General features: G+C 38.1%; 1 protein-coding gene across 3 annotated transcripts in view; it reads right to left on the minus strand.

Annotated features, from left to right (window-relative positions):
• Window positions 1-607: 607 nt before the first annotated feature.
• YME1L1 (YME1 like 1 ATPase) overlaps window positions 608-15,842 on the minus strand; it is a 47,905-nt gene continuing 32,670 nt past the window's right edge. For all 3 annotated transcript variants that reach the window (XM_021064883.2, XM_021064882.2, XM_084980398.1), the window contains 10 exons: window positions 15,135-15,287; window positions 13,865-13,997; window positions 12,853-12,915; window positions 11,284-11,396; window positions 9,874-10,029; window positions 8,853-9,004; window positions 7,817-7,943; window positions 7,347-7,420; window positions 6,605-6,691; window positions 608-5,034 (listed from right to left, as the gene is read on the minus strand). In XM_021064883.2, the coding sequence (XP_020920542.1) occupies window positions 4,891-5,034; window positions 6,605-6,691; window positions 7,347-7,420; window positions 7,817-7,943; window positions 8,853-9,004; window positions 9,874-10,029; window positions 11,284-11,396; window positions 12,853-12,915; window positions 13,865-13,997; window positions 15,135-15,287 (1,202 nt within the window). In that variant the 3' untranslated portion in view covers window positions 608-4,890. The remainder of the gene's footprint in view (window positions 5,035-6,604; window positions 6,692-7,346; window positions 7,421-7,816; window positions 7,944-8,852; window positions 9,005-9,873; window positions 10,030-11,283; window positions 11,397-12,852; window positions 12,916-13,864; window positions 13,998-15,134; window positions 15,288-15,842) is intronic.

Below are 15,842 nucleotides of genomic sequence, written 5' to 3' on the forward strand. Positions count from 1 at the left end.
CTTGTTCACACCTCTAAGTGGCCCTTTTGTACCAAATCCAAAATGGACCCCCCCCCACTTTCTTCTTTCAGGTTTGACCAACATCGGGTCCTTCATAAGCTCTGAGGCCACTTCCGTCAAGGCAAACGCCAAGTGTGCAGAACGGTCTCAACAAACTAACAATTCCTCTCCTGTCCTGAGCCAAAGAACCTTAGAAGGGCTCTCAGATTCCAGGCTCCCTGGTTATAAGTTAAATATCTGCTCCCAGAACTGCAGGAGATTCATGTCAAACACTCCAAACTAGATTTTATGACCTCTCTTCCTCTCACCCTCCCTCTTTGGCAGCTGTATAGTTCCTTCCTCCCTTTTTTTTTTAATGAAATATATTCTCAAATTCATAACAGATTAGCCACCCATTATATTCCCATATGAAGCATCGATACAAATTAAGTTTCTGTTTTAATAGGGGGAGGAGTATCATATTTTGCCTAAAAGAATGGGGATTCATATGACAGAATGGGGGCAGGGGAGAATTTGCATAGAAATAAAATCCTCAGTTCGAAGGTATAAACTCTCCAAATTTTATGTCCATGACTGGCTATTGTATTTTCAATCCAAAGATCAAGTATACATTCCAACATACTTTATTAAAGTATTACATACTTACATTAAGAAATATGCTTATAACTTGCCAGGTTGTAATAACTCAGTATTTACTTTAAAATGAATATGAACAAATACAAAGAATATTTAAAAATAAAATATGTATCAATTACCAAAAGTAATCATTTTAATAGATATAGGTTACTTGTAAAACTCTGGCATTTTGGTAGCTTTGAATGGACAGCTTAGAAAAGTTCTAAGTCTTCTTGAAGTCCATTCTTATGAAACTGATTTGGTTGGAATGTGATTCAAAATAAGTTGGGGAAATTCACTTTCAGCATGATGAGGTAAGGAGGTTGACAAATCATCTCCGTTTTAAAAAGGCAGCTATAAATTGGGATAAACTGTTTAACAACCATTCCAGCACTGGGAAATGAACCAAAGATTTACACCAAACTAAGAACTGCTTATTCATGAAAACCACTGTGCTTCAGCAAAGAATGGTGTGAGTCTGTGGTATTCCTGTGCTGCTATATCCACCATCCATGCTGGGTCCACAGGTGCAGCAGCTCAACCAAGGCGATGGCAGATACCTGGAAATAGGCTTGTTGCCACTGACAGAAAGGACTCATTGAACCTGATGCACTATAAGTTAAAGTGGTGAGCTCAGTGGTAGGCTGAGGCTGCAGCGCTGCTTGGGGCAAAAAACAGGGTACCCAGGTGTTTCAAAGGAAGTTCTGGGAGGCAAGAGAGCTGTCTGGGTTTGATAAGCACTCGATGTATTTTAGATTTATTGGCAAGCAAAGTGAAAACTGAAGTTAGTTCAAGCCACCCACATATCCACGGTTGCCAAAGCCTACACATGTACAAGAAGCAAAAAAGCCTATTAGAAAGCAAAGAGCAGAGCAGACTTGAAAATGACCTGAACTTGTCAGCCCACAAGCTCCATCAGCAGAGTGGAGGCCCAAATGATGGGGTTTGAACACAACCTCGGCCCAATCTTTGGCAAAATGCTAAACTGTGCAATCACAGCAGCAACCTCTAGGAAGCGAGATTTAACATTTAAAAAAGAGCAGAGACATCAGTGGCTGCATACTGCAGTGAAAACAGACTTCACAAATTTACTGCTGCCAAGTTACTAACCAAAACCAAAATGAGAACAACCCTCTGGGGGAAAATTGCTACATTATCTGAAATTCAAAAAGATTACAAAGCAAAAAAAGGAGAAAGTGTACCCTTACTGAGGAAGAAAAGCATTCAATAGAAACCAAGCATCTCCAGATGCTGGAGTTGGCAAAGACTTGAAAGCAGCTACTATGAACATGTTCAAAGAACTAGCAGAAGTCGTTTTTAAAGAATTAATAGAAGCTATGATGAAAATGATGTAACACATAAAGAATCTCAATAAAGAGATACAAAGTATATGAAAGAACCAAATGGGAACTTGGAGCTGAAAAATACAGTATCTGAAATGAAAAATTCAGGTGAAAGAAGAGGAATCAGTGAACCTGAAGAAGAATCAACAGAAAGTAGTCCATCTGAATAGGGGAGGGGGAAAAAAGCAATGAAGAAAATAAACAAAGCCTCCGGGACCAGATCAGCTTCAAGTATACCAACACGTGTTAAAGGAGAATCCTAGAAGGAAGAGACAGAAGGGGCAAATAGATATATTTGAAAAAAATAATTGCCAAAGGGGATTTATCTTGTGGTGCAGTGGGTTAAGGATCTGGCATTGTCACTGCAGTGGCTTTGGTTGCTGCTGTGGCTTGGGTTCGATCCCTGGCCTGGGAACATGCGAATGCCATAGATGGGGCAAAAAAAAAAAAAAAAGAAAAAAAGGAATAAACACTTAACCATGTATCCTATTTCAGCAAAATACTCTAAGAATCCCTGCTGTAGTGCAATGGGATCCTCGGTGTCTCTGCAGCATCACAACACAGGTTCAATCCCTGGCCTGGCACAGTGGGCTCAATGACCCATCATTGCTGCAGCTTCGGCGTAGGTCGCAACTGTGACTCAGATCTGATCCCTGGCTCGGGGAACTCCTTATGCCATAGGGCAGCCATAATAAAAAAAGGAAAAAATAAAAATTCTAAAAATAGCAAAGGCAAAATTAAGACATGCCCAGCTAAAGACTGAGGATTTAAGATTATATAAAGCAGTAGTTACAGTACTGTATTGTTGAGTTGCTGTAATACATATAGATGTAATGTAACAACAAAAGCACAAAGGAAAAAAAAAGGAGATACACTGGAACAAAGTTACTAAGCTGTGCCAGAATGAAATCTGTATTATTTGGAAGTAGCCAGTGATTAAGAGAGAGATAAGATGCAGTTTCATTCCTAGAGCAACTGCTAAGACATAAAAGAGGAGGAAGAGATGTGAGAAAAATCAAGAAACAAATAGCAAAATGGCAGATGTAAAAGCAACTATATAAATATTAAATATGAAGGAACTAAACACACTATTCAAATATGAGAGATTGTCAGACTGATTTAAGAAAAAAAAAAAGATCTATGTAATAAAGGGCTTGTCTTCAGACTGTATGATCTCTTATAACTCATGAGACAACAACACAAAACGGGGAGAGGGGATGTGAATGGACAATTCTTCAAAGGAGATATAAAAACGACCAAGAGCCTATCAGAGGATGTTCAAAGTCACTAGCCCTAAGGAAACGTAAATTAAATCCACAATGAGATCCTAATACGTTCCCACCAGAATGGCTTTGTCAAAAAGACAAGATTATAAGAAGCAATGTACAAAACATGGAGAAAATGGAACCTTCCATACATTGGTACCTGGAACATAAAAATTAAATAGCTACTTTCAAAACAGTTCACCAGGTTCTTAAAAAGCTAAATAGAAACTCACCACATCACCCAGCAATTTCTACAAGTCTACCCAAGAAAAATGAAAACATGTGTCCACACAAAGACATGTTTACACACATACATCTATATACAGAGAGAGGAGGGGAGGGAGGGAGAAGAGAAAGGGAGAAAGGAAGGTGGGGTGAAAAAAATGGCGCAAATGAAAATAATTAGTGAATATGAATCAAGGGTATACAAGAGTTCCTTGCATTATTCTGGTAGCGTTTCTCTAGGTTTGAAAGTACATCAAAATTTTTAATTGTCCAAAAAAAGAGGCAGAATGTCATGAAGCAATCTCCATCTATAACTACACGAAGACCATATACAGCTTAAAAGTTACTAGAAAACTGTAGGTAATTTTAATAAAATCACTTCAAGAATATAATTTGGTTGGAAAACCAATACATTGTGCTCTAAAATAATTTTTCTACTGAGTTAGTCATCTATAAATCCTATAACAACACATTCATATTCACAGAACCTGGATGAAAAATAAACATAGCTTTCCATTCCTAACACAGGGTAATTCAAAAGTTCACTCTGAGGGGACTGAGTTTTTGGTTTTATTTTGTTTTCAATGTCAAGTACAATTACATAGTTTTTCAGAAGTTTAGCTGTGTTACTTGTTTATTTAACAAAATAACTGTTGCTCTGAAATAAACCTCATTTTCAGAGTGATAATAACGTTTAAAAAAAAAAGAGCATGAAAATGCAAGCTGCATTTTGAAAAGGTTACAATCAACTTAAATTCTGATTGTGTCTGTAGATTCACAATTCTCTACTCTTAGATTTTTAAAAAACATTGTAGGGAGTTCCCTTGTGGCACAGCAGGTTAAGTATCCGGCCTTGTCACCACTATGGTGCAGGTTCCATCCCTGGCCCAGGAACTTCCACATAATGTGGGCATGGACCAAAAAAAAAAAAAAATACGGCCAATTTAAAACATAATCAAGTGCATCTTAATGATTAAGCTTCTACTGATGTAGGTAGAAATGACTTAGCAATAGCCAAATAGTATCATTTCTTTATCAAAGATAAATGGTACTCTCTAGAAATAAAGACAATCCTTGAAGAATTTTACTTTGCTAAGTAAAAATACTTTCCAAGAGCTAAAGGCACAATTTCTATTCACATCTAGTGCTGTAACCAACCATAAAATCATTACTTATTTTCAAATTACTAATTGACATTTCTCAAACAAGCTGTTTTCAATCCTGATAGCTCTTTATTTTCTTGAATAAATCTGCTATTTGCAGTAGGTGTCCATCATGAGAACAATCAAAATCAGATAAATGTGACAAAAGACTGACAAAGTGTTTCACACCCTTGAGTGATACCAAGTCAAGAATGGAAGAAAAGCGTTGCAAAATAAGACTACTGCAATGCTACTTATATTCTTGCAATAAAACCGGCACTGCCTCCATTTCAAGAGCTATCATCTTACTTCCAATTTCTTCCCCTCAAGAACAATCTGAATCTCTTTGGCATCCAAAGTCTCATAGGTCAATAAAGCTTCCGCTAAATTCTTGTGCTCTTTTGCATGAGTCTTCAAGATATGTTTTGCTCGTTCATATGAATCCTGAAATACAAAGCAGGTATGTTAAGAGGCAGAATTCTTAGGAGATACAAAAAACATAAATGGAAAAAAAACAAAAAACAAACTTTATGTACTCTAAAAAAATGAAATCTATTCATTTCCTCCCCCCGCCCCCAGCTGAGGGGGTGTATCAGTTTGATTTTGATCTCAGTTTCCAGACCAGGGATTGAATCAGGGCCACAGCAGTGAAAGTGCCAAGTCCGAACCACTAGACCTCCAGGGAACTTCCTAATGATGTCTTTTCTTTGTCTTTTTAGAGCAGAACCCAAGATATATGGAAGTTCCCAGGCTATGGGTTGACTGGAGCTGTAGCCAGTGGCCCACACCACAGCCACAGCAACACCAGATCCAAGCCACATCCTCGACCTATGCTGCAATTTGTGGCAACACTGGATCCCTAACCCACTGAGTGAGGCCAGGGATCAAACCCGTGTCCTCATGGATACTAGTTGGGTTCTTAAGCCACTGAGCCACAACGTGAACTCTCCACATTGATTTCTAAAAGGTAAAAGCACTTAAGCTTGGTTCCCCTAAAGCTAACTCTTTTGTATCTTTAAATGTTATACTTTTTACTTCAAAATCTATCATATAGATAACTGGGGACTACTTATTAGATGAAAAGATACTTAAGAAATAAAAATATACATTGTATTTATCTACTTTCTAAATAAGCTCTGTGAACACAAAAATCTATTTCTCTATTCAATATTACACATTAACAAGGAAAGGGAGGAGTTCCTGTTGTGGCGCAGCAAAAATGCATCCGACTAGGAACCAGGAGGTTTCATGTTCAATCCCTCCCCTCACTCAGTGGGTTAAGGATCCAGCGTTGCCATGAGCTGTGTGTGGTATAGGTCGCAGAGGCAGGTTGGATCTAGCGTGCCTGTGGCTGTGGCACAGGCCCACAGATGTAGCGCCGATTAGACCCTTAGCCTGAGAACCTCCATATGCCACATGTGTGGCCCTAAAAAGCAAAAAAAAAAAAAAAAAAAGCTTTATATTAGCTATTCTCTCAGCCACTACTGATTCCACTTTATCAGTATCTTCTGAATACAGCTATGTTTCTCAACCTCTACTTTCATCATTCTAATCCAGGTACTGATTGATTGATTGATTATACCATGAGCAGTGCGTCACAGTACCAACTAACAGATCTCACTGACTCTACTCTTACACATTACTTTGTGGTGCTTACTTCTCAGCATTTGGACACTGCTAGGCACAAAGCAAATAATATGCCAGAGTGGGAAAGCAGAAAGAATTAATATCCCCCAACCTAATACCTCTTATGATTTTATAGCTAAGTAAAACTGAATATTTAAGTCACAGATATAAACTGTTCTCAGCTTATGGCCAGAATAAAGATCTAGTCTATGTCAAAGATCCAGTCTATGACATATTTAATCATGGTGGCAATGATACACCTATTAACTTTATTAGATGGAGCAACATTTCTAAACAACAGAGGAACTTTAGTTATTTTGCAAACATCCAAATAGTTAGGCAGAGTTTGATTACACAGATAAATAAACAATGAAAAAAAGATCATTACCCTCAGAAGGATTCTGATTTCCTGTTCAATAGCAGATTGAGTTTCTGGACTCAGTTTCCCTGTATCACTGTAGGTCATAACTCCAAGCTAAAAAGCAATGGAAAGAAAGAAATTAAACAGAAAAACCTCCAACACTACTAATGTATGTAACAAGAGGAAATACCATCCTATACATAAGGAAATATCATGGGGACAAAGAAAAAATACAATGCAAAAATACCTTTGAGGGTAAAAAATTTCATTATTCTTCTCAAAGTATAATGCTAGAAAGTGTGAGCAAGAGAGAAAATTTTAAATCCTAAGTATGGTTCTTAGTACCTTCTTCAAAAAGCTTAGCAGCTATTTTAAGTCCAGAAATCTACAATTCAAAGAATATTGGAATGGCTTTATGGAGCCAGGGTGATAATGTAGGAACACGAAATACTGTACAAAGTAATCAAGCTCAACAAGCAGGTCTTTGATGTCACGGGAATAGAAAAAGCTAAAGAATTTATATTATCATTTGGTTAATTCATGAAGTAATATCATAACTGTTACTGTTTCAGCAGCTAGAATAGAAAGTGAGCAATAGAGTTTACTTCTCAGAAAATAACGTTTAGTTTAGAGTAAGCTTAATCAAATCCAATGGGAATTAAGACAGGGGAAAATCTCCCCATTTATAATGAGAACCCTCTCTCACAAGCAGATACATGGCACATCATCATCGTTTGATTCATGAGGAAGGATTAAAATTAGCTACTACCTTTTCACTCATCCCAAATTTGGTGACCATCCGCTTTGCTATTTTGGTTGCATTATCAAAATCACTGGAAGCACCTAAAATTTAAAAATATACACAGACCCCATGTTAAAATCTTTAAACTAACAAACCATTTGAACCAAAGCCATTCTTTTTTTTTTTTTTTTTTTTTTTTTTTTTGTCTTTTGTTGTTGTTGTTGTTGTTGTTGCTATTTCTTGGGCTGCTCCTGCGGCATATGGAGGTTCCCAGGCTAGGGGTCGAATCAGAGCTGTAGCCGCCGGCCTAAACCACAGCCACAGCAACGCGGGATCCGAGCCACATCTGCAACCTACACCACAGCTCACGGCAACGCCGGATCGTTAACCCACTGAGCAAGGGCAGGGACCGAACCCGCAACCTCATGGTTCCTAGTCAGATTCGTTAACCACTGCGCCACGACGGGAACTCCCCAAAGCCATTCTTTATAGCCAACCTGTTGTAATATGATCAGTTCCAAATATGAGCTCCTCAGCCACTCTTCCTCCCATGCTGACGTCCATCTGTGCAAGCAGCTGGGCTCTGGTTTCGTTCCATCGATCATTCTCAGGCAACAGGGACACCTAGACAAGTGAAAAACAATGAAAAAAAAGCCAGACTACAGTTGTGAACTACTTGTATTAATAGCCCAAATTATCATTTGTCTCTGATGATCTTACTTAATATCATGATGAGGAAAGCTCAGAGACATTTAATAGATATGGTCATGGTGACTGATGACCAAACCAGCAGTGTATAAAACAGGAAAACTCTCCATAAGGCAAAAGTGCAGTTTATAAATAAGTACTTGGTGCTACAATAGGATGGTTTTGTCCCTCACACAAAAATGTTTAAAAGATGTATAATTAGAAAGATATGAAAACGAAAACTTGTACTCAATGAGAAAAATCTTAGAAAAACTATTTAACCAGTCACTATGACACATAATTCCTTTTGAGGGTAAAAAAGCAACTACATAGTTAAGAATTATATTTTGCTATCATTCTTTAAAAATTTCATAATGTAAATACATTATCTGAAATATCAAGGATATTGGGAGTTCCTATCGTGGCTCAGCCATTAAAAACCCGACTAGTATCCATGAGGATGTGGTTTTGATTCCTGGCATTACTTAGTGAGTTATGAGGATCAAGCTGCGATCTAAGTTGCAGATTCAGTTCAGATATGGCATTGCTGTGTCTGTGGAGCAGGCCACTAGCTACGATTCAAGCTCTAGCCTGGAAACTTCCATATGGCGCTGGTGTGGCCTTCAAAAGAAAAAAAAGAAAAGAATGACATATTAAGGATATTCTTTATTAGCAGATTAATTTCACAAGTACGTCTGATTTTAAGACAGTTGACCAAGTTAAAGAAGAAAGTATCAATAAACTTAGGAGTAGATGATTTTCTCTTTAAATGTTTTAATCAGCAATTTCCTACATAGGTTCCAGGGAAGCACAATTTAAAAGAAAAGAAAAACTAAAGATATTTACATGTCCAAGTGTTGGCCCTCGTGGCATGATCGTAGCTTTGTTGATAGGCATTGCATCTTTAGTGTAATATGCAATAATAGCATGACCAGATTCATGATACGCTGTGATCGTTTTGTTTTTGTTATCAATTTCCACACTTCTTCGTTCAGGTCCTAAGAATAAAAATTTAAATTAAGTAAAATACTCCATTAGAAAGGTATACTTGAATGAAGCCCATTTGCCTCAAAGTCATTATTATTATTTTTATTTTTGCTTTTTAGGGCTGCACTCACGGCACATGGATGTTCCCAGGCCAGGGGTTGAATCAGAGCTGCAGGTGCCAACCTACATCACAGCCACAGCCCAACAACAGATACAAGCTGCATCTGTGACCTATACCACAGCTCATGGCAGTGCCAGATCCTTAATCCAACTGAGCAAGGCCAGGGATCAAACCAGTGTCCTCATGGATACTAGCTGGGTTTGTTACCAACGGAGCCAAGATGGGAACTCCACTATTCTTACCAGCAAATACCAGACAAGAGGAAAAATGTGGGCACTCATGAGAGTGTAATAAGCTATAGTTGTTCTGTAAGAGTCCAAACTGTGTTGCTGTGTTTGTAGCATAGCAACATTCTCACGTTTCTACACCTTTTCTATTTTATAATCTTTCTCTCACAATTAAGAATTTTTTTCTGGAGTTCCCGTAGTGGCGCAGTGGTTAACGAATCCGACTAGGAACCATGAGGTTGAAGGTTTGGTCCCTACCCTTGCTCAGTGGGTTAACGATCCGGCGTTGCCGTGAGCTGTGGTCTAGGTTGCAGACGAGGCTCAGATCCCGCGTTGCTGTGGCTCTGGCGTAGGCCGGTGGCTACAGCTCCTATTAGACCCCTACCCTGGGAACTTCCATATGCTGCGGGAGCGGCCCAAGAAATAGCTAAAAAGACAAAAAAAAAAAAAAAAAAAATTACTTTTTTCTGTTACGTAACCAATAGTATAAGATAGGAGAGGAAAAAAAGGGGAAAAGAAAAAGAAAACCTACCCATTAGGATTTTATCTTTGGAAAACTCTAGTTCCTTCATGGTAACCATTTCTTTTCCATCAACAGCTGCCTTCAATGCAGCTTGGTTCACAAGATTTTCCAACTCTGCTCCAGAAAAGCCAACAGTACCTCGAGCTATGATTTCTGGGTCAACAGCTATATACAGACAGAACACAATATTGAAATTCTAAAAGAGCCAATGAAAAGCTCTTCACAAAGAATGCATATTCCAAAAGAAAAAATAAAACAGCCATTATGAACTGTAATTTTAAAAGAGCTTACTTCACTCAATTCTAAAGAGAAAAAGCCAAAGTTGCTACTAAATACACCATTAAAATTGTCAATGGGACAAATCACAAAAGTTCTTCAATTTAAATAATATTATGAAAAACAAAAAAAGGTAGAGTTGCCAAATAATGATTTTCAAGCCTTCAATTACAACCTATATAGTTACTGACCTAACATCAAACTAAAAAAGCACATTCATAGGCAACATTTTGTTTTCAGAATTTCATCTTAAAGTAACTTTGGACATAAAAGTCCTATTTATTACAGCAAACGTACTGCGTGTAATGAATTGATTCAGACATCTTTGAAAACACTGCGGCTTTAATAGCTTTTAATACTCAAATGGGCGCATAATATTTCCATGTGTTTTTATAGTTTGCTCTCCCTCTTTTGGCCCCAAAGTGATTACATCATCAGGTACTGTGCCCATAATGTATAGATGTATTTTTTTTTTTAATTTAAAATTTTTTTCTTTTTAAGGCCACATCTGTGGCATGTGGAAGTTCCCAGGCCTGGGGCTGAATCAGAGATGTAGCTGCTGGCCTACACCACAGCCACAGCAAAGCCATATGTGAACCTCGACTGTGATCTACACTATAGCTTGTGGCGACACTGGATCCTTAAGCCACTGAAGGAGGCCAGAGATTGAACCCACATTCTCATGGATACTAGTCAGGCTCTTAACTTGCTGAGCTACAACAGGAACGCCTACTTTATATTTTATATTCATCCGAGGAAACATTTATACACAGATTCATCACATATTATTCATCTCAACACCAACAGAAAACTTTCTTTCAAATCAAGATTTAAAATGACACAATCGAAAGGGTGGGGGAAAAAATGTAATTGTAATGTATACATGTAAGGATAACCTGACTCCCTTGCTGTACAGTGGGAAAATAAAAAAAATTATAAAATAAATAAATAAATAAATAAATAAATAAATAAATAAAATGACACAATCTCTGGATACATACTTTAAAGACAAATAAATGGAGATGAAAAAAAAAGACATTTAAAGGAACTTATCTTCTAAGACATCCTGAGGAAGGACCACAAAGTGCACTGATGTATCTACAACTTTATGGAGATAATGTTGTAGCACAGAATTAGACTTACACTGATCAAACTTTATTTTATTGAGATACCACTTCAAGATTTCTGTTCGACCTTTTACATCTGGCCTTGGAACTGTAACCTGCATGTCAAAACGACCAGGACGTATTAAAGCGCTAAAGGGAGAACACAGAGGAAAATATAAATCAATAAGCTGACTGTGCTGAAAGTCAAGTTAAAAAGGACTGACATACTAAGCAGAAGCTACAAAGACAATGGCAAGCAATACTTATTTTGAACATAAATATTCAGATTAGTTCCTTGTAAGACATGGCTCAAATAAGAGTTTCAGCAGCCAGAAGGCAGAACAAAAGGATCATATAGATAAATGTGTGCATCTAGAGAGCACACAACCCTTCAGAGACAAAAACATGCAAGTCAGCCAATCAAGGAACAAATAATTCTATAGTAGTCTATTTTGAGAGTTAAACACCCATCTTACTGCCATTAAGTATAAAATGTTCAACTAGAGTCTTGGGCAAAAAACAACTATTAGAGCAAATGAAAACATGAATACCTTCTATATAATAAAATCAACAAAAATTTTAAAGTATAGTAAATTATATTTTTAAAAATGCTCCCTAGGAGTTCCCTGGTGGTATAGGGGTTAAGGATTCGTCATTGTCACTGCTGTGGATCAGGTTTAATCCTTGGCCTGAGAATTTCTATATGCCATGGGCACAGCCAAAACAAAACACACACACACACACACACAAACACACACACACACACAAAAGGTCTTCACTACCACTCCTTGAGAAAATGTGTGAGGTTTAAGTTGTAAGATTTTGGGGGGAGGGGCTGCAACCATGACATGAAGACATTTCCAGGCCAGGGACTGAACCTGAGCCACAGCAGTGACCCAAATCCCAGCAGTGACAACTACAGATCCTTAACCCACTGTGCCACTACGGATCTCCTAAATTGTGAGAAGATTCTTTTAGCAGCTTTACAATGCATGTATCACAGAACTTGAAGGGAATAACTCAGTGGTTTTTAATATAGTCAGAGTTGTTCAAACTGTCACCACAATTTAATTTTAGGGTATTTCTATCAGCCCCCATCCTCTAACCAAAAGAAACCCCATAACCACTGCCAGTCTTTCCCCATATTACCCAAACTTGGGCAACCAACTAAATTACTTTCTGTTACTATGGATTTGCTTCTTCTGAACATTTCATAAAAAAAGAATCATAATATGTGATGTTTTGTGGTGGGCTTCCTTCACTTAGCACAATGTTTTTAAAGTTCATCATTGTTACAGAACATAACAATACGTCACAAATTTTTTTTTTTTTTTTTTGGTTTTAGGGCCACACCTGCAGCATATGGAGGCTCCCAGGCTAGGGGTCTAATCAGAGCTACAGTTGCCAGCCTACACCACAGCCACAGCAACACCAGATCCAAGCCACGTCTGAGACCTACGCCACAGTTCATGGCAACACCAGATCCTTAACCCACTGAGCAAGGCCAGGGATGAAACCCGAAACCTCATGGTTCCTAGTCGGATTCGTTTCTGCTATGCCACGACAGGAAATCCCCCCACTTTTTTATAAAAATTTTAATACTCACTTATCTAATGCCTCTGGGAAGTTTGTGGCTCCTATGATGATAACTCCTTCATTGGGTTTAAAACTGTTTAAAAAAAAAGGATCTTTTCACTGAAAATTAAAACACCACATAGAAATGCTCTACACAAAACTGTTTATCATTAAAAGGGATTGATCTTTTTAATGCTCCAAATGATAAGACATCTCTAATTGTCTTTTAAAAGGCCAGTGCACGTCAATAAAACTATTAATAATAAACCACCAAATCATCTGTGCTTACATATACCTTCATAATCATTCTTCTACTTAGTAAGAGATGACTAGACACAAAAAGTTTGAGTCCCTAATTTATGAAAAATTATTTTCAAGTTTACCAATTCAAACTATTTGCTTCTAGACTTTCAGAATGCCTTATATGACTTTAAGAAACATTTTTGCTTCTATGAAAGCAATTCCATCTCTTTCTTCTTATATTATGAAAACTGATCCAAGCTTTTAATCTACAGCAATATTCGAAGTTAGTCCACAAACAGTAAAGGGACGAGCGTATTCTCCCTTTACATCTCCAAAGAGACAACTACTTGTAGCTGGAATCATTACTTTCCTGTCATACTAGAGTAATGAAAAATCTATTTTTTAACTTAAGAGGAATTGGTACATTATCAATTACTCCATTAGTAATAAAAACAATACAATATTCAAAATAGCTTATCTTTTTCTTTTTTTTTTTAAATAGCCACGCCAATGGCATATGGAAAGTTCCCAGGCTAGGGATTGATTCCAACCTGCAGCTGCAGGAACATGGATTTCTTTAACCCACTGTGCTGGGCCAGAGATCAAACCCGGATCTCTTCAGCAACCCGAGCACTGAGGTCAGATTCTTAATCCACTGTGCCAAAGCAGGAATCCCCAAAAGAGCTTGTCTTTACGTCTTGCATGAGAGATTACTCTGTTGCCTATAAATGTAAAATTCTTATCTCTCAAATGTACTGGATATATCACCATACTCCAAAGAAAGAGGGAGATTCAATTACCCATCCATTTCAGCAAGAAGTTGATTTATAGTCTGCCGTGAATATGGATGCATTGGCGATTCAATTCGCTTCCCACCAACAGAATCTAGTTCATCAATAAATATAACACATGGGGCATTTGCTTTTGCTTCTCCTAAGAAGAAAGAAAAGATTCAAATAAGTTTAATAAGTTTTAAGATCAATTACATAAGCATTTAAAAACCTGTAAGATTATTAAAAATCCAACAAAAACAAGTTCCCATTGTGGTACAGTGGAAATGAATCCAACTAGTATCCATAAGGATTTGGGTTCGATCCCTGGCCTCGATTAGTGAGTCTGGGATCAGGCGTTGCCAGGAGCTGTGGTGCAGGTCGAAGATGCAGCATGGATCCCAAGTTGCTGTGGCTGTGGTGTAGGCCAGCAGCTGTAGCTCCAATTAGACCCCTAGCCTGGGAACTCCCACATGCCACAAGTGCAGCCCAAAAAAGCAACAACAAAACAGAACAATCCAACAAAAGGCATCTGTTAGGGAGGAGATACACAAAAGAAGGTCTTTTTTAACTGAGTTAAGGATGTGGCCCTAAAAAGACAAAAAAAAAGAATAGTAGCCTCACAAGAAAAAAAAAAAACTGTATGACCGAGTGTTCATTCTTCCTAGCTGTACAATCCATATATAATCAGGTCTGAGGCTAATACTTTTTATTTATTATTTATTTTTGTCTTTTTGCCTTTTCTAGGGCCGCTTCCACGGCATATGGAGGTTCCCAGGCTAGGGGTCGAATCAGAGCTGTAGCTGTCGGCCTACACCAGAGCCACAGCAACTTGGGATTTGAGCCTCGTCTGCAACCTACACCATAGCTCACGGCCGGATCCTTAACCCACTGAGCAAGGCCAGGGATCGAACCTGCAACCTCATGGTTCCTAGTAAGATTCATTAACCTCTGCGCCACGACGGGAACTCTGAGGCTAATACTTTTTAAATACATACTACAGAACAGATAAATAAGGTCAAAACAAAACACACAAAAAAACCTCCGAAACCAAAACATGCAAAAACCCAGCTTTCCAGCAGCCTTATCTAGCAACCTGACACTTCCACTAAATCTCCTGACTAATTGGGGAAAGTAGTTCCGCTTTAGCTCATACACTAAGTTACCTGAAACTACAACCCCACAATGGCTCTTTAAGCCAACTAGCCATCACAATCAAGTAGCAAAGAAAGAATAACAAACCCTCTTTCCCTGAAATTGAGAGAAATTGGTACTATATGAAAGGCACATTAAAACGTACTAAAAAGATTTCTTATACGGCTGGCTCCCACACCCACAAACATCTCATCAAATTCTGATCCCGAAGCATAATAAAAAGGAACATCAGCTTCTCCGGCCACAGCTCGGGCAAGAAGTGTCTTTCCTGTCCCTGGTGGTCCAACTAAAAGAATTCCTAGAAGAAAAAATAAACAAGAATGGTTCAAATTTAAAAAAAAAAAAAAAAAAAAAAAAAGTCTGATACAAACTTATAAACAAATATTAATTTACGTAGCTTTGAGGTTGAAGGTACATCAAAGACCAAAATTTTGAAACATTGCCAAAACATATTTGCCTCTACTAATGATTCACCTCAGGATATGCTCAATTAATTTTCATGTATCTTTTTTTTTTTTAGGGCCGCATCTGTGGCATATGGAAGTTCCCAGGCTAGGGGTTGAACTGGAGCTACAGCTGCCAGCCCATACCACAGACACAGTAACACTAGATCCGAGCCTCATCTGAGACCAATACCACAGCTCACGGCAAACACCAGATCCCTAACCCACTAAGTGAGGCCAAGGGTCGAACCTGCATCCTCATGGGTACTAGTTAGGTTGTTTCCACTAAGGCACAATGAGAACTCCTCCTGTATCATTTAGATACTGTTTACATATTGGGACAAATACTGAAATTTGAATATGACTGTGAATTAGATAATAGTTTTGGTTCCATGTTAAACTTTCTGATG

The sequence above is a fragment of the Sus scrofa genome, chromosome 10, assembly GCF_054392235.1.
Source record: "Sus scrofa isolate SSC_HxYL_T2T_F1_AM1 chromosome 10, Sscrofa_HxYL_maternal_Yorkshire_Landrace_v2.0, whole genome shotgun sequence".
Taxonomy (NCBI): domain Eukaryota; kingdom Metazoa; phylum Chordata; class Mammalia; order Artiodactyla; family Suidae; genus Sus; species Sus scrofa.